This window comes from Pituophis catenifer, unplaced genomic scaffold (genome assembly GCF_029215685.1).
Source record: "Pituophis catenifer annectens isolate HBS135680 unplaced genomic scaffold, rPitCat1.0.hap2 SCAF_1, whole genome shotgun sequence".
Lineage (NCBI taxonomy): Eukaryota > Metazoa > Chordata > Lepidosauria > Squamata > Colubridae > Pituophis > Pituophis catenifer.
In genome coordinates, this window is record NW_027256881.1 from 215,137,493 (window position 1) to 215,157,468 (window position 19,976).

At 37.7% G+C, this 19,976-nt stretch overlaps 1 protein-coding gene across 1 annotated transcript in view; it reads left to right on the forward strand.

The window, feature by feature from the left end:
- Window positions 1–19,976, forward strand: part of VWDE (von Willebrand factor D and EGF domains) — a 194,995-nt gene that overhangs the window by 115,336 nt on the left and 59,683 nt on the right. Inside the window, exon 22 of the mRNA XM_070934354.1 lies at window positions 15,335–16,150. Within this exon, the coding sequence (XP_070790455.1) occupies window positions 15,335–16,150 (816 nt within the window). The remainder of the gene's footprint in view (window positions 1–15,334; window positions 16,151–19,976) is intronic.

The window sequence follows — 19,976 nt, forward strand, 5'->3', positions numbered from 1 at the left end:
GTAGGACTCGGGGCGGCTCACAAAATAAAAACAACACAACAATCCAAGTGCTAAAATTAGTCAATTAAAAACCCCAGACAATTAAAAAACCTCGTGGCAGATCAGGGAATTTGCTGAAAAAGCCAGGTCTTCAGCTTGGCGCGGAAAGTGCGGGGGTCAGGGGCTGTCCGGAGTCTGGTGGGTAACCCATTCCAGAGGGTCGGTGCAGCCACAGAGAATGCCCTCATCCTGGGGGTCATCAGCCAACATTGTCCGATCGACGGCACCCAGAGGAGAGCAGTCCTATGTGAGCGCACTGGGCGGTGGGAGGCCAGTAGGAGATGGTCCTGCAAGTACCCCGGGCCCATGCCATGAAGGGCTTTATAGGTAATTACCAGCACCTTGAAGCGGATCTGAAGGGCCACCGGCAGCCAGTGCAGCTCATGCAGGAGAGATGTTACACGGGAGTAGAGGGAAGCTCCCGTAACAACCCACGCGGCTGCATTCTGGACCAGCTGGAGCCTCCGGGTGCACCCCAAGGGCAGCCCCATGTAGAGTGCATTGCAGTAATCCAACCGAGAAATGATGAAAGCATGAGTAACTGTGCGGAGGGCATCCCTGTCTAGGAAAGGGCGTAACTGGCACACCAGGCGAACCTGTGCAAAAGCCCCCCTTGTCACAGCCATCAGATATTCCACCAAGGATAGCCATGAGTCAAGGAGGACGCCAAGATTACAAACCCTTTCAGAGGGAGTAAGCAACTCCCTCCCCATCTGAAGTGATGGGGATACTAGATCACAAGATGCCGGCAGCCACAGCCACTCAGTCTTGGAGGGGTTGAGTCTGAGCCTGTTCCAGCCCATCCAGACCCGTACCACCTCCAGGCACTTTTGTTGTTAAATGAATCTGGCCTCCCCATTGACTTTGCTTGTCAGAAGGTCACAAAAGGTGATCACATGACCTCAGGACACTGCAACCGTCATAAATATGAAACAGTTGCCAAGCATCTGAATTTTGATCACATGATCATAGGGATGCTGCAAAGATCGTAACTGCGGAAAAACGGTCATAAGTGACTTTTTTCAGTGCTGTTGTAACTTTGAACAATCACTAAAGGAACTGTTGTAATTCGAGGACTACCTGTATAAGCTTTATGTGATCACATGGTGTATCTTTAAAACAGCAACTCATAAATGTGACGAGTTATATGTTTTCTTTACAACAATAACATAAAGGATTCTATCCAATATTACAATTGTCAACAGGGACCCTCAATGGCAAATAAAATAACCAGATTTTAGACCAAGATAGCATTTATGGAGGGCTAAACTGGAAATGATATCAGGAAATCTGGTTATCTGAAATCACTCCTTGTTTTTCTCTTGTTATTTGGATTCCAGATCCTTTAAATAGGCGCAATGTATCCACATTTACCTGGTATTAATCTTGTACATCCAGCCATCCTTTTCTTTCATTTCCATTCCAAAAGAAAGAAAGAAGAAGAAAATAGATTACTATAGATTGTTCATATGCTTGGATACATGAAAGAATTATACACAGAAGTGGTATTTGGTAGTTTGGACCAGTTCAGGCAAACTGGTAGTGCGACTGCCGCCCACCTACCCGGACATAATGCCGTCCTATTTAGGCACAATTTTGAGGCTGGGTGCATGCGCGGAAGGTACGAGCACGAGCAAAGCACATGCACAGAAGACTGGGCGCATGTACAGAAAGTGTGCATGCAGAGAGCATGTGTATGTGCATCAGAGGTAGGTTCTACTTACCTTTACTACCAGTTTGCAATGGGAGAAGCTTCTGCGCATGCACAGATCGCCGATGATGACATCCGGGGTGGTGGGCAGGGCCTCCCGCCGGTTTTACTACCTGTTCTTGCAAACCGGTCCGAACCGGGGGCAACCCACCACTGGTGTGCATGGGGCGAACCGGTGGTAAAAATATGTGAAACCCACTGCAGACTGTACAGATATACAGTATTTGTAAAACAGTTTATGTTTACACATTTTTTGAAAGAAAATAATCATTCGAAAACATTTTAAAATCATTTTCACGGCCACTGTTACAGTTCATCCATGGAGTTGTCTCATCTCCCCATGAATGCAGATGGAACAGAATGGGTTATAAACCAAATAAGCACACAGTATCTCGGAGATGGGGGAAATCAGTTGCACTTCTGCATATAGTTAGGAATATTACTAACAGCCGCTTCTGGAAGTTTGTACCTATATCAAATTTGCTTTCATTTTTGCCTGGTATAAATCAATGTTGACATAAATAATACAACTGGCATACATGTTTTACATACAAATTTCTTTCAAGTGAAATTCTTTCAGTCTCCAGGATTTATTTATAAAGAAACAAACTAATACAACAAAGGACTCAAGGCGAAAGCATTAAGACAAAATCAAACTAAATCTCACTAACCCAGACTATTCTTTTGTCATGACTCATATATCTTGCAAAATATTTACATTTTTAAAGCTTTTGTAAATGGTGGAAAGTAACCTTGGGAAAGGCATAGTGTTCCAAAGAGTAGGGACCTTCTCCATGATCACAGGGGATGGGTAATAAAAATGATCCCTGAGTTAGTTGGATGCCAATAAATAAAGTGTCTAAATGTGATAACAAACACTTTGAACTGGATCTGGAAGTAAACTCAAAGCTAGTGTAATGGCCACCAACTGGAATCTGTTAGTTCCAGTTATCAGGCCCTCTTTTGCATTGTTTTCAAAGGCAACCCATGCTTAATTCAAGGTAATAAAGATATGAATTATTCCTGCCAGGAAAACTCAGCCTTGAGAGTTTTCAGAACTGATAGTGGGTAAAGTGAAAGGAAAGGAAAGGGAACCAAAGACAGACAATACTGGATTAGGACAATCTGACCCAGCTGAATGTGTATGGTAGAAACTTACATATACAAAATAGATAAAAACTGATAAACTAAGATTATGAGAGAAAGTAACAGAAAGTGTGCAGGATTGTTTTAGGAAAATCTGGGTGGAATCTACATATGATAATAGGATAATAGAAATCATTATTACTTTTGAAGCAATCACAATTTAGAATACAGATAGTCCTCGAAGTACAACCACAATTGAGCCCAAAATTTCTGTTGCTAAGCGAAACGTTTGTCAAGTGAACTTTTGCCCCATTTTACAACCTTTGTTAAGTGAATCGCTGCAGTTGATAGGTTAGTAACATGGTTGTTAAGTGAATTCAGTTGACTTTGCTTGTCAGTAGGTCACAGAAAGTGATGACATGACCCTGGGACACTGCAATCGTCATAAACGTGAATCAGTTGCCAAGCATCTGAATTTTGATCACATGACCAAGGGGATGCTGCAGTGTGAAAACTGGTCATAAGTCACTTTTTTCAGTACTGTTATAACTTTGAAAGGTCACCAAATGAACGAGGACTACCTGTATTTCTCATCCGAATTAAGTCAAACACAAGTTATTTGCCATATATTTCATTTACCTTTCATTCTTTTTTATTGGAAGAAAGGTAATGAAGCTCTTTGGGGAGAAAAATGATGGAATTTCTCCCACAATATGTTCTTCTGCATCTTTGTTTGCCTATGTCAGAGAGAAAGATTGAATCTCTCTGAGTGTAGCTCATCTATATGTGTCAGTATCACACTGTTTTTAGCCAGGAGGAAGAATCTGACAGCGCAGGAGACGAGGAGATAAGAATGGCATTTTATTAATTTCTCTGTGTTTTGTGTGAGCATTTGAAAGAGAGCCTGTGGAAAATTCTTTAGTCAAATATAATGTTACAATTATATTGATTAGGTCAGCAGCCAGCCCAACATGGCATGTCTGAAAAAGATTATTCAGGCATTCTTTCCCTCATGGGATTACAGTTATATGGAATTACAGTAAAATTACCCAGCCCTGCGACTGGGATCATCCTTCACTGGCACTACTTTTCATGCTTCTCTGTAAGGGGGAAATATACTGAATGCATACAAGTTTGAATCCCATGTTCATATCTAAACATGCTAATCAAGGGTGAAATCCAGCAAGTTCTGACAGGTTCTGGAGAACCGGTAGCGGAAATTTTGAGCAGTTCGGAGAGCCGGCAAATGCCACCTCTGGCTGGCCCCAGAGTGGGGTGGGAATGGAGATTTTGCAGTATCCTTCCCCTAGAGTGGGGTGGGAATGGGGATTTTGCAGTATCCTTCCCCTGCCATGCCCACCAAGCCACGCCCACACCACATCCACCAAGCCACGCCCACAGAACCGGTAGTAAAAAAAATTGGATTTCACCACTGATGCTAATTTTGGTTGTGATTCGAGTTTGATTTTTGCAGTTCCTCTGTGTCCAGCAGCATGCCCTTTAGTAGAAGTGAATGATTTGAATGTTATGAACAAAGGATACAATTAAAAACTTTACTATATTGGTATTCTTCCCACTTCTTCTTTTCTAGTGTCTTTCCAACTTACCTGGCTAATGTACACATTAATTTAATTAAGCTTAAAATGAAAATAATTTTGATGGATTGTTCCTTCCTTAGAAAGCACCGTGGGTAGTTTTTTAATGAACAGATAATAGAATATTATATACCTGTTTTGTTTAATGTAGCATGTACATGTCTATCAATAAAATAAAAGATTTATTCCCTACATCTTTTTTTTAATGCTCTCATATTCAGTATTTTATAGATTTATTTTAAGTGAATACATTTACTACAGATGTGCCCACTCTTCCTGTTCAGTACAGTTATGCATTAATACAAACTTATATGGGTTTTTTGATCTTTGTAGAAATCTATAAACTGACTTCCATCCATAAAGATAACAAGATTAGAAAAATATAAATATTATATAATTACAATAAAATTTAAAATAACAAGTGTAAAAACTAAAACACATCAGTAAAAATATATTAAAATAAAATGCCTAGGTCAAAAGGAATGCTATGATTTGGTAGCAAAGTAATAGCATGATCTGTCTTTCTTGGAAGGACACAATTGGGATGAGAGCTCAGCGGTCCTCTAATCTGTAAATCTATAACTATAGATCTCACTGAAAAATAAAGGATTGGCAAGTTGATCTAAGAGGAAGCAAATTGTTCAGGGATTTAAAATTAAATCAGTGCCTTGAATTATCCTTGAGAATGAAAAATTAGCTACTGTTTTTTTAAAGGAACTTGTATAAATTTGCTAGACCAAAGTTTAATTGCAAATGAAAGGCTTGAAATGTAAGCCAAAAGAAACAGATTAGTCTCTTCTTTGTCCCAAAAGTGCTTTTTCAAAAGGCATCTGGACTTCCAGGAAAAAACAAAGTCCAGTTGCCTTTTGAAAAAGCACTTTTGGGACAACTATGACTTGGATGACTGAGAATTTCCATAGACATTTAGTCTCTTGATTGTTGTGGGTGCAAAGGAAAGTAGAAATCAATTACTTTCCAGAAAAATGGACATAATGAAAGAAGTTTGGGAAAAAATATGCAACATTCTCAATGAATGTGATCTGGGGGTCCTCTATTAGGTGGCTTAAATGGGTGGGGGAAAACAAGAAGAGAGTATACAGAAAAAAAAATGTTGGATGATTTGTAGATCCAAGAATATTTGAGAATGGTGATTGTTTAGCTTCTTTATATGTTTTGTATATAGTGTTGGTAGATAACTGAAGTGACTTGGTCATTCCATGTTTGATGGAATGTGCACCTGGAGGAACAGAGTGGGAGACTTCTGACAATTCAGAGCTTTCCCAGAGAGAGGCCCAAATTAAGAGGCTGTGTAGTCTCCAACTGGATGGGGAAGGAAGAAAAACGTTCAGGGTATTCTCACCCTAAAATGTCTCAGGATAGATCTAGTAGAAGCTTATAGCTTTAGTTTGGCAAGATTCTTTCCATTAGGTGTAAACAAGTAAAAGATTGAACTCAATTTGATTTTGCTAATCGACTCTGCATTTGAGCCTGGCACAATGTATGGTTTAAGTATTAGTATTTTCATGTAAACTCATAAAAATAATTTTGATTAAAAAGTGTAATTGGTGTCAGAGGTTATGAGAATTATAGGAATGTACTGAGAGGAACGTTAGCCCTAAATATCTGAAAGATAGGAGAAGACACGGTAGCTCATTCCAGTTCAGAAAGTAATTCAAAATATTAAGAGTTTCTAATTTATTAAATTCTCAAATAAATGAAGGTTCCTATCAAGATTCTGTGTTTTGTTCCTAATTTTTACGTTAAAACATCACTGAAAATGTTAATTCTTGCTTCTTTGATCGTATCCTGTTGTAAGGAGTTTAACAACTATTTTGATTGCTTGTGATGAATGATTGAAAGATAAGAATTATAAAATGTTCTGAATCTTTTGGTAGTGCCAAAAAGAGATCTTGGGAAAACAATAATATAGAATAAGGGGAAAAGAAAATGCTACATGAAAAATATTAGAAGATAGATTAACCTCCACAGAGTGAACAAGAAGTAGTGATTAGAAAAGAGAATTTTAAAGCTTCTCAGAAGAATTAAGTGCTACCAATTTGTATGGAGTTATAGAAACAGGATATAGACAAGATGATGAAGTGAAAGACACTATGGATCAAGGAAAAATCATAATAGAGAATGATTGCTACACAAATGGGAATTAGAGAAATATGTTGCATGATGTGTACAAGGGAAAGTAAATGGAACAAGGAACACTTAAGATTTAAAGAGGCCGAGAAAATACAGAGTTATTTAATGCAAATAATAATTGTCTTTGAAATGAGTGAAAAGGGTTAGGTTTTCAGCAGAATAAATACAGTAACACTACAAAAAAGGGAAATTATTTGGGGAAAAACTAAACTGTGGGAGATAGTGGAAGTTGTATTTTAAAGCTGTTTATGCAGGCAGACCTCGACTTACATCAGTTCATTTAGTGACCATTCAAAGACAACAGCACTGAAAGAAGTGACATGACTTTTTTTCACAGTTTTTCATGATCGTTTTTCACCTTTGCAGCATTCCCATGATCATGTGATCAAAATTCAGATGTTTGACAACTGATTCATACGTATGAGCATTGCTGTGTCTCGGGTTCATGTGATCACCTTTTGCGACCTGATAAGCAGCCAATGGGGAAGCCAGATTCACTTAACAACCAGGTTACTAACTTATCAACTGCAGTGATTCACTTAACAACTATGGCAAGAAATTTTACTCATAAAATGGAGTAAAACTCGCATAGCAAATTCTCACTTAACAACATAAATTTTGCGCTCAATTGTGGTCATAAGTTGAGGACTATCTATCTATATATGATATTAATATAACAATGTGTAGAACTGAAAAGAATGTGTTAAATCTTATCACCCAAGACTAAATTATGATGTGAAAGAAATTACAAATGATGTGAACATATTAATAAAGTGGTAGGATGGTAAGTTTAGATTGTACAACTATAGAAATGTTAAAATATTTTATTTATTTATTAAATTTGTTTGCCAACCATCTTACTATAAGCTGTGGTTCACTTATTGAGTGGCTATGCAACTTGTATAACATATAAAGAATCCACTTGTGTCTTATTAAGAACAAGTTCTTATAACAGTGAAAGCAAGAACTCCTGTACTGTACATCAGGGGCGGGTTTCAAAACCCATCACTACCGGTTCACTCATGGGCACGTGCATGCTCCTGTGCATGCGCAGAAGCTTCGTCCGGGTGAGTGGGCAGAGTCTCCCGTCACCGCCGCTACCAGTTCGCCTAATCCGGGGTGAACCAGTAGCAACCCACCACTGCTGTACATGCTGATTAGAAGACCCCTGGTGGCACAGTGGTTAGAATGCAATATTGCATTAACCCTAACCCTAACTCTGCCCATAGCATGGCGTTCAATCCTGATGGGGCTAGATGTTCACTACCATCCTTTCGCAATCAGTAAAATGAGGACCCAGATTATTGGGGGCAATACACTAACTCTGTAAACAGCTCAGAAAGTTCTATAAAGCACTATGCAGCAGTATATAACTCTGCTATTGCTAAGATGTGAAAAGGGAAGAATTTTGACTAAAAGAATGAGAAAGAACTTCGATTGAAAAGCTATTTATTTATTTATTTATTTATTTATTTATTTATTCATTTATTCATTCATTCATTCATTCATTCATTCATTCATTCATTCATTCTTTCATTCATTCAATTTCTGAAGCTGCCCATCTAAGTCAATGACTCTGACCAGCCTACGATTCAAAAAATACATTACAATTAAAAATGCCAAATACATAAAAACAGGGACTAAAAACCCACTAAAAACATCTATGTTGCATATAGATGAGAGCAACATATTTGGCCAGTTAACAACAGCTAGGAAGTGGGGCCCTGAATATATGCAACATCCCGGGTCATAAACATAGCCTGGTTTTTAGGGCCTTACGAAAGGCTAACATGGTTGGGGTCTTTCTAATCTCCAAAGGGAGGATGTTCCATAGAGCAGGGGTCTATCTCAGCTTTGCTGGCTGAGGTATTCTGGGAGTTGAAGTCCACAAGTCTTAAAGTTGCCAAGGTTGGAGACCCCTGCCATAGAGCAAGGATCACTGCAGAAAAAGCTTATCTTTTTGTCCCCACCAGCTGACATTCCTTGTCTGATGGGATCTGCAGCATGACCATTCTGCTTCATATGATTAGATGGGTAGAGATTTTTGGGAAAAGGCAACCCCTCAGATAAAGCTATGTGGCGCTTCAAAGATAACCCCCAGCACCTTGAATCACACCCAGAAATGCACCAATAACCAATGCAGCTCACAAAGAAGTGACTGTATGTGTGCCATGTTTCTGACACAATTTACTGCCTGCATAGCTACACTCTGCACCACTAGAAATTTTTGAATGGTCTTCAGGGACAGCCTCATACTACTGTAACACATACAGATGTGTTACAGTAGTCTAACCTAGAGATTATGAGGGCATGAGTTACTGTGGTCAGGTCCTCCCCATCCATGTATTAGTGCATCTGGCCCACAGCCTGAAGGTATGCAAAGGCCCTCCTAGCCATGGCTGCCACCTGTTCTTTGAATAGAAGCTGTGAGCCCTGTAGGACCCACAGATTGCACCCTGGGTCTATTTGAGGCAGTGCAACCCCACTCAGAATTAAAAATAGAAGAGCCTTGTCTCTGGAGAGTCCAAATACCCCATCCAGTCTCCAACAGCTTCCAGACACTGAGATAGGACATCCACAGCATCACTCAAAGGACCTGAGGTAGAGATATAAAGCTAAGTGTCATCTTCTAGTGTAGGAGATGTTAATAGATAATAAATGAATGAATAGTGAAGAATATCTGGAAAGTGAGCTATGGTTTATGTTGGCCAGGAGTATGCAGACCAGAATCTTGTTCTTCAGCAGGTCATTGAGAATGTATCAATGTGAGAAAGAAATATTATTTTACGGTGGTTGCTTTTGAGACAGGAAATGAGCTTGAATTCCGTGAACATTTGCTGGAGATGTAATTAAATAAGCAGTTGAATTTTGATTGCTAAATGCTTTTAAAGTGTATTTAATGAAAATAAAGTATTTGGGAGAACAAATAGGATGCATAGTGAATGGTTAAAATTGAGCAAGGTGTAAGATGTTTAAAGTATTTGTAGATTAATTACAGTATATGAATGCTTATAGTGATAGAAATGGGTTTAGTATAGACATGAATGGATGTGGAAAATACATGACATGTATTTCAAAATGCAGACAATATTATGTGATGAGCTTAGAATCCATATGCTTTGCAATGAATATTACTGTGATGATAATATTACTATATGATAAGTTCTGGTCAATAAACCCCTAAGTACTATATGATGAAGAAAGTAGTATGGATCTGAAAACTGATGTACTGAAGATCAAGGTAATTGTGATTGCACATTTGATGACCAGTTTTGTGGAAAGCAACCTAAACAAGAAAGTGAATTTTTCTGTGCAAAATTTGAAGAAACGCAGCATGTGGCCTATTCTAAGGAATAACCCATGGGTTGAAGGAAGCAGAAGTGGATGAGTATGAAAGTGTGTTTATTTCAAATTTCTTACATGGAAATAAAAGGTAGAAATATTGGAAGGCGAAAAAAGTAAGTCAAAGGTGGTAGCATTGAGTTAGTGTAGATATATGGGATCAAACAAGAAGAGACAAGGCCTAAAGGAAATGAGTGATTAAAAAAAATGGTTTATTTATTTTATTTATTTATTAAATTTATATGCTGTCTGTTTCACTATCCAAAGTGCCTCTAGGTGGTTTACAATGGCATAGATTAAATTCAAAATTGAGTAGTAAGTATGAAATCAACACAGGTTTTATTGTAATATTAAGAGAATGAGTGAAGACTGAATCCCAAATACATGAGGGAAGAATAAATATACACTTCATACATTGCTTCAACACATTACATAACAATAAAGTTGTTATGCAAAGTGCGAAGTATGTCCAAATGAGAATATGGATAAGATGGAAGCAAGCATGGCTTTCAAAGACATAAAATATGTAATGATATAGGGAATGATGTTAATATAAATAATACCATTTTCTTCTATTTCTTTTGCTAATTACTTCTTAATCATTTTGTGCACCTTGTATTATTTACCTTGCTTATCCATAAGAAAATAATTTAAGGGTTATGCACAAAGTAAAAACAAAAGAGAACATCAGGGGAAATTACATTAAACATCTATAAGGAATGTATATTAACTGCATACATTAGGAAACATTAATATAAAAACTCTATATATTGGGTAAATAAAAATATATAAAACAAAAACATATACCCAACACCTTTAAAATAATGCTATATTTTCATATAACATAAAACTGATCAAATGTAATGTTTTGGGGAAAAAATAGATTTTTATCATGCCTTTATTACTGTATAAATAATTCAAGGCATCGAACATACGTAATATTTCTTCTTCACCCTATTTTCCCAACAACCTGGTGAGATGGGTATAATTTAGGGAGTAACTGATCCAAAATCATCCAGCCAGTTTTCATGCCTAAAATGGGACTAGAATTCACCGTCTCCTGGTTTCTAGGTCTGCCTCCTTAACCACATCAAACTGGCTCAATGCAATTTAATTATGTAAGAATATTAAAAAATCATCACCCAATAAAAAACAGACATTTTTAAAAAGCTGCAATTAGCACAAAAAAAAAAAGTATGAACTAAAATTCTAGTAAAACTCCAGCTATCGTAACAATGAAAAATGTATCAAACATTCCCAGACAGGCTTGACACTTCAGACAGGAGGTAGAACACAGAGTAAGGTGTCCTTCAAAGATTGATGTAGGCAGGTTTCAATGCAAAGAGGGATCAATTTAAATATCTTCTCTCCAAAGCAATTATACATTTAAGGGTAAGTATCATTGAATCAAAAACAGTCTTCAGTATTTCGTATCGGCTGATGCTTTCCCAGCTCTGTGGGAAAACTGTTATAGTAATTTAACCTGGAGGTGATGTAGAGCAGGTATCTAATCATTCAATTTTCTGTCCCAGAAAATAATGAAAAGGCTGATAAAAATCAATTTGAATTCCTGGCAAGCAGATAATCATACAATTAAGTAAACAGATGCTTAAATACGATGACTTGAAGGAATATTGGCTACATATTATGAAAATAACCTCTAACAGCAACACTATAAAATGCAGGCAGGCTGGGATCTTTTGGTTCATGTGTTAATTCTCTCTGGCCTGTTATGGCTGCTCAGAAGGTATCCAAAAGGAACAAGGCTCTTCACCATGGATTGCTGGGCAAGTAGTAGAACAGTCATTCCTTACATGTGCAACAGTGGTGGGTTCCTCCCGGTTCCTCCCAGTTCAGCCGAGCCAGTAGGGGTGATGATATGATGTCACCAAACCGTTCTGCCCCCCCCGCCCCCCATGTTATTCTTACCTTTTATTTGGCCCCACCCCCAATTTATTGCCGCCTCCTAAGTCTTAGCTAAACGGCTAGAAGGAAAAAGCTGTTTAAAGGGCCACCCTACAGCTGATCAGTGTTAAAAGGCAGCGTGGTGGTAGACCGGTGCCTGCAAAAATAAATGAGTAGACCATTGCCTCCAAAAACAAATGAGTAGACCGGTACAGCTCTGCAAGCAGTTAAAACCCTGGTAGAGCAGTACCTCTGCTAAATCCTAAAGAATTGTAACATGACCATCAAGCCATGCCCACAAAATAAGCCACGCCCACAGAACTGGTAGTAAAAATTTTTAGAACCCACCCATGATGTGCAAGATTGTAAACCAACCAAGCCAGTAGGATAGCAAATGTCTTATGACCAGCAGATGTTATGACAGCCACTGTTGACCTGCTATGCTTTTCCTTTCATCAACAGGGGTATATACTTATCTTACAACCACAAATGAGACCAAAATTTCCTTCTCAAGAGCGTCATGCCCCGTTTTATGACCTTTCTTGTCACAGTTGTTAAGTGAATCAGGGCAGTTGTTAAGTTAATAACACGGTTGTTAAGTGAATCTGGCTTCCCCATTGACTTTGTCAGAAGGTTGCAAAAGGTGATCACGTGACTCTGGGACACTGCAACCGTCATGAATATGAACCACTTGCCAAGCATCTGAATTTTGATCATGTCGCTCAGGGATGGTGCAATGATCGTAAGTGTGAAAATCAGTTGTAAGTCACTAAATGAATTATTGTAAATTGAGGATAGATAGATAGATAGATAGATAGATAGATAGATAGATAGATAGAGAGAAAGAGTTACATACCTCAGGGAGCCCCCCCCCCCAATGTCAGTGGCCTTGGTCAGAATCTCTTTAAAGCAGGGGTGTCAAACTCGATTCCATTGAGGGCCGCAGCAGAGTTGAATTTGACCTGGGGGAGTGGGGGGCGTGGTCAGGGTGGGTGTGGCTCAATGTCACTCATGTAATCAAATGCCAGTTTTGCTAGTAATTCGTTTTGCTAGCACTCTGCCAGGGAAAACAGAGCTCGTGCACAGCCCTCCTGAGCTCCGTTTTCACTGGCAGATGCAGCAGGAAAATCCTTCACTGTTTCCAGGGCGGCCCTGTGGGCCAGATCCAAGGACCCCATGGGCCAGATAAGGCCCATGGGACTTGAGTTTGACACCTCTGCTTTAAAGCATGCTGTAGATTATAACTGCTCTTGGCCTGGCTCTTACATCCTATTGTTTCCTAAATGCACAGATCTTTTCTCCACAAGATCCACAAAACTATTTTGACCAAATTCTTGTACTAGAAGGAGAATGCCAAGCAAACACCTCTCTTCCTTATTTCCATATTTATGCAAGAGTTAAAGACAGGAATGTATCCAATCTGCATCTGATCTTCTTTTATCTATTCATATATACAAGCACATTAATTAATCTATCCTGACAGAGCCTATACAAAATAATGTTGCTTTGTAGGGGGAATGCAGATTTCATTTCGACCTTGTGCATTTTATGCTGTCATCATTATTTTTCATCTTCTTCAATTATATGGTAGCACATTGGGGCAGGTATAACCAGTTCTGCTTCTTCAATGGATAATGGATGATACGTCTTAAGATATTGAAGATTGTTTGAAATAAAAGAAAAAGATAAAGCTGTTGATCTCGGGAGACCTTTCAGTGTTAACCCTTCTTCATAGTTTAATAAGAATGCCATTTTTTAAAAAAATACTGCTCTGATTCTAATTTCTACTTGTAAAACCCACTTTCTTCTTTGCTTCTGTAAATTATGTAGCATTTTAAGTAATGTGATTATCCTTGCCACTGAAAAGTACAGTATAATATTAAATGGAAGAGAAAGTTGGAGACCATATTTTGCCACTTGATATTTCAAACAGACATGTCTATCACACAGTTAGTGGGCTATTTTATTCATTAATTCAAAAACTCCTTAGAAACTTATATTGGCAAGCAAAGTGAAAAAGATCCTATTACACTACTGTATGACTAGTTCAATGCAACCCCATTTGGGAATGTATTAATTATTCATTCAATGGAAGATGATACTGTAGGTTACCCGAGAATATGATATAGGGTGGTATATAAATATTTTAAATGAATCAAAAATTTAAAAATCAATAACGGGTAGGAAATTAGGAGAGAAATAGAAGATTTCAACTGGTACTACTACTAATAATAATGTAGGGAGAATTCTGAATTTATTAGAATAGCTGACTTTGACTAAGGTTCTACAGTACTTTTATTTTGTTGCAGTACTGATACTCAGTATTAATTTGGGGAAGGTATTGTGTAGGAAAGAATTAGCTAATACATTAAGTGCAGGGTTCCACTTACCTTCGCTACCGGTTCACAATCGGGAGCGTTCATGTGCAGCACTTCTGCATATGCGCAGAGTGTCCATGATGACGTCCAGGTGGTGGGTGGAGCCTCCCACCGCTGCTACTACCAGTTTGTCTGAACCAGGGCAAACTGGTAGAAACCCACCACTGATTAAGCATCCTTTTGAATAGGAATTTAGCCATGTTGGGAATATAATTTCAAAATCAGAAGTGGATAGAAAGGGCCTTCCAAGTGAAAAATTGATTATATTTTCAAACTTTAGAGGAATAGACACAATTTCTAGCTGACAAATATGTTTAAGATACATATCTTATCTGGAAAATACAGCAGTCTCTTATAAAAACAACATTCTGGATGGCGAAGAGCTGCCTTTCCCTCCAAGCTTTGAGATAGGGTGAGAACAGAGTTGGAAGAGAGTGTTGTAGATTGCTTTGGGGAAGTTTAGTTGTGGCACCAGGTTTCTCTACAGATAATCACAACTGAATGCTTTAAGTTAGAAACTGTAGCAGTATTCTTATCGAAACTATTTGTGATAAATTTCTCCTTAACATATTAAATAGAGGATCATATTTACTAAGGTGCTAATTGATCTTTAAAGCCTGACCTGACTCAAGAACTGTCTCTGTTGTTACAAACCAGCCATTAACATTTACCCTTTTGAAGGTGTTTCTGTTGTCAGAAGTGCATCTATTTTATAGATGGGTGAAAGCTGTCTTCTGCATTATTCCCAATGCAGGAATTGTTTTCAGGCTACATAATGTGTTATTTTGGGGAGCTGTTTGGCTTCACTCTCTCACCATTTAGAAAATCTGAAAAGAGAAATATCTCCTGTTAATAGTTAGCTGATTTTAGCATTTTGTATATTTTCTAGTGATTTTACAGTATATTTTATTTATGATATTTTTAAATATCTCACACACATCTCTCTCTCTCTCTCTCTCTCTCTCTCTCTCTGTGTGTGTGTGTGTGTGTGTGTGTGTGTGTGTGTGTGTGAGAGAGAGAGAGAGAGAGAGAGAGAGAGAGAGAGAGAGAGAGAGAGACAGAGAGAGAGACAGAGAGAGAGAAGCAAATATAGAATATTTTGTGCTGATCCATCTTTTTTCATTTAGTGTCAAGTTCTGCAAAACATCTGCCTGATGTAACTGTGGAAGTCCCTAGGGAAGCCAAAATCTCCTTTGCCCAAGGTGTTATAAAGAATTTACAAGATATTGATTCTGCATCTTCACAAGATCATATTTCAAAATTAGAAACAACTTTCCATATAGCAAGATATCCCTTAACTATTGATATTCAAACTCCATTCAAAGAAAGAGTGGTGCCTCTGACTTTTACACCATCTATAGGAAAAACCTTTCCATTCAGCAAAATAAAAAATGGCACCCAGGGAGCCCTTCTTCAAAAAAACGAAGCAGGAGCTGCTGAAAAACTTTCAGACTATAAACTGCAGGTTCAAGTGGATACCACAAGGAATACCTCCACTCAAGGCGACATGGGCACAAGGCTGCATGCTATTCAACAGAGCCAAACCTCAACCGACCTGTCACCTTATCGGAAATCTCTTGGGATATCAGCTACCCAGACTAATTCTGACCATGATTCTAAAGCAAAGTATTTGAGACAACCTGTGTGGACCACACCATTGCCGTCGTCTTTCCATTGGAAAACTTCATTGTCTCTTCGTGTAAATCAAGGTAGCCAGGCACAAGGGAGCTCTGCGCAGTCAAGAATTTCAGGAAGGACTGCTTCATTCAGAAAGCCTTATGCCTCAGGTGTAAACCATTTGGTAATTGATTGGAGATCATTTAATAAGCGAGTCAACTGTGCAAAGAAGCCATGTTTCCCTGGTGTGCCCTGTGAATCAACAAAGGCATTCAAATGTGGACCGTGCCCCTACGGATACAGTGGTGATGGAATACGATGTTATGGTAAGAATTTTTTGAGGGGGTGGTAAGAGGGGAGGAGAGATTACTAGCACTGTATAAATCAATTCATTATTAATTATTGGGGGTATTAAGAATATTAACATTACATGTGGGTCCTATTAAACACATGTGGCCTGGTACACCACATGCATTAATAGATTTAAAAATTTATTCCAACACTTGTGTTGGAAACTATGGGGAAATAAATTACCAGAAGACAATCCAGTGAATAATTCAAGTTTTGATGTCAATCTTCTCAGACTTTTTCATGCTATTCCCATATTAGCAATGAATATATATCTATAATTGATAAATATAAGTAAATTGTATCTTGAGAATGTCAACTAGAATCAAAGATGAAAGATTTTCTTGTAGAATTTTTTTAGTTATACTTATGAAACCTTATTTCCTTTTTTTAACCTTAATGAAAACAGCATTGTTTAAGATGGAGAATGTGAATAGTGTATATAGTTTGTCATATCCACCTACATGATATTAATAAAAAATTATATACTCTGAAAAAAAAAGTTTAAAAAATGGAACACAACTTTGTAGATAAAAAGTGAAATATGCTAGTTCTGTTACTATTATGGTACAAAATACAAAATATATCACCGTCAGGTACTTTGGTATTTTTTTTTTCCAATCCCATGGATCATGTAATAGTATTACATAATAGTATTACAGTATGAAAGGTGGTACTTGTGACCATCATTGAGGGTAGCAAATTAGGACAAATACATTATATGAGGGAGAAAAAGCTGAATTCTTCAACATTTTAGCTACAGAATTATACAAATTGGCTAGAAATAGAATCTCTTGTCAATTAAAAAAATATGGCATAAATGAACATAGTACAACGCATCGTACTTTTGTATTATACATAGGTAATATGTATGACTTAAAAGAAAAAAACTTTGCTTTTGAATTCTATCAGTAATACTCTGAAGAGAGAATTACTCTATCATTTAAAGAGCTATACATGACTTCAGGGCACATAATCACAGTGCATATTTCTGAGGGAGAATATTAAATTGGCTGGTTAAATTAAAAATTGAATTAAATGTTTTAAAGGACCACAGTGCTGAAACCTGTTTAATAATTTGGCAAAATGACTCTTTCTTCTGTTGTTAGGGTTAGAGTTTAAATGTTTTCCACATGCTTCAATATTTTCAATTTGCTCATCCAACAAATTTGCCTAAATCTAAATCTATATATTAGGAATATACAGTATATTGATCAATACACACACACATCACTTGCCATGGGAATAATTGGCAGCAATATGGCTGACGTGGCAAATTAATACACCTCAATAACATTTCCTCTTCTTATCATTTTACAAATCTTTTCATATAAAACATGGAAAAGATGTTTTAGAAAATATGGGTTCTACGACCCTCATCGCTACCTGGGATCATTAGAAGGGTAAGATACATGTGAACCATGTTTCTTTATGCATACAGTTATGAATGATGATTATATGAACATGTGACTCCTATGTGGTCTTCAGAGTAAAGAATATTGACCATAAATTTGGCCTCATCACTATCTTACTAATGATGTGATATATGATGAGACCTTTGGGTTTTTTTTTAATCTTCGTTGCCAATTATATCACCTGCTTGTGTGACTGCTGTCTTATTTTGTTTCAACACAGTTTTCTTCATGCCCTTGTTAAGAGTTGTTGGGAAGTTTCACTAAATACTCTATCTTCTTTTAAAAAAGTCATTCTACTCCAAGCTGCTGATTTTCATTTCCATTTGGAAAAAATGCAGACTTGTTGCAATAGTCAAATCATTTACATCCATTAAGGTGGCTTACCATTTATTTTATAAAATCTCTGATGCACTGGGATTTGCCCTTATTTTTCTCTAAAAATAACATACATATAGAATAGGAAACACATTTTAGAACATAGCTTAGAAGATGGCAAGTGTTTCTTGCATTTATTGATTTGAAGAAGTTGGATGTGGTAAGAGACAAAGCAAAAGAAGAGTTGAAAAATCAATCTTGTTAAAAGACGCAGAATGTTGCCACTTAGTCTTGACTCAGATGTGACAAAAGTCATAGTGAAAGCATTTATTCATAGAAACATCCAACATAACTTCAAGGTTCAATTTAAGCTCATTTAAATGGTTTTGCTAGGAGCACTGGACATAGATAGGAGAACGGATTGTTTTGTTAACTTTATTTGCTGAATCTGACCCCCACAGCAATGCACAGTTAAAATGGGCTTATATTAATTCAACAGTCCCTAAATGCTTCCCTGTGCCTAATTCTGAGCATACTTTAAATGTGTGATTTAGGGTTAGGGTGATTTAGGTGATTTTTATTCCATTTTTAGCCCAGTCTAGTGAAATACTTCTTCAAGGCAAGTTGAGAAAAGGATAGTTGATATTGTATCACCTTCTTGTATACCTTTTTCTATGTTGATTTCCACTTTACAGTAATATCATTAAGGCAAATTGTTGCCATTGTTTTTTTCATATATTGATTGTAGTAAGTTTCTGTAAGCAATGTCTACATCTTGCTTGAGCAAGGCCTTAATTATTGCTTGCTGAAATACTGAGTCAAACACCTTCTCATAGTCAATGAAAGTCATGCACGGAAGCATGGTGTATTCATTGTGCCTTTCAATTATTTGCTGAACAACTTGGATATGAATTGTGCTGTAACCGCTTCTGAACCCTGCCTGGTCCTTTGGCTGTGCATCATTTAATGTTCTCAATCTTCTTTTTGCTATTATCTTGGTGAAAACCTTATAGATGACTGAAAGAAGGGTTATCAGGTTATCAGGTTATCAGTTCTTTAAATCATCTTGGGTCCCTTTCTTGTGTATACAAATCACTAAAGCATTTTTCCACGCATCAGGTATTTCTTTCTACTTCTGAGGCTTTTAGAGCAGGGGTGAAATGCTCCTGGTTCAGACCGGATCACCCGATCCGGTAGCGATGGAGATGGGTGGTTCGGAGAACTGGTAGCAAAAATCCCTGCCCCCCCCCCATGCCGAGCTGAGCCGCACGATCATCAGAGGTTTTTTTTTTTTATTTTTAAAAGCATTTTTTTCTACAACCTCTTCAGCGAAAAAAAATGCTCTTAAAAGTTAAAAAAAAGCCTCTGATGATCGCGTGGCTCAGCTGGGATCATCAAAGGCTTTTAAAAGAAAAAAAAACTGTTTTTTTCTTTTAAATGCCTCTGATGATCCAAGCTGAGTTGCCTGATCGGCAGAGGCTTTTTAAAAAACTCAGCTTGGATCGTCAGAGGCAGTTAAAAGAAAAAAACACTATTTTTCTTTTAAATGCCTCTGACGATCCAAGCTGAGTTTTTAAAAAGCCTCTGCCGATCAGGCAACTCAGCTTGGATCATCAGAGGCATTTAAAAGAAAAAAAGCCTCTGCCAATCAGGCAACTCAGCTGGGATTGTCAAAGCCTTTTGAAAGCATTTTTTTACAATCTCTTCGCCGAAGAGGTTGTAGAAAAAATGGCTTTAAAAGTAAAAAAAAAAAAAAAAAGAGGCCACGCCACCCAGTCACATTATACCCCCCACCAAGCCATGCCCACAGAACCGGTAGTAACAAATTTTAGATTTCACCACTGATCTAGAGTCTAATTTTGCTAGTATCTTGTGTAAACTGTGACCACCAGCTTTCAGCATATCAACTGTAACACATTTATTTCCTGAAGCTTTGCCAGTATTCATTGATTTTATGCAGTGGTGAAATCCAATTTTTTTTTACTACTGATTCTGTGGGCATGGCTTGGTGGCCTTGGTGTGGCTTGGTGGGCGTGGTAGGGGAAGGATACTGCAAAATCCCCATTCCCACCCC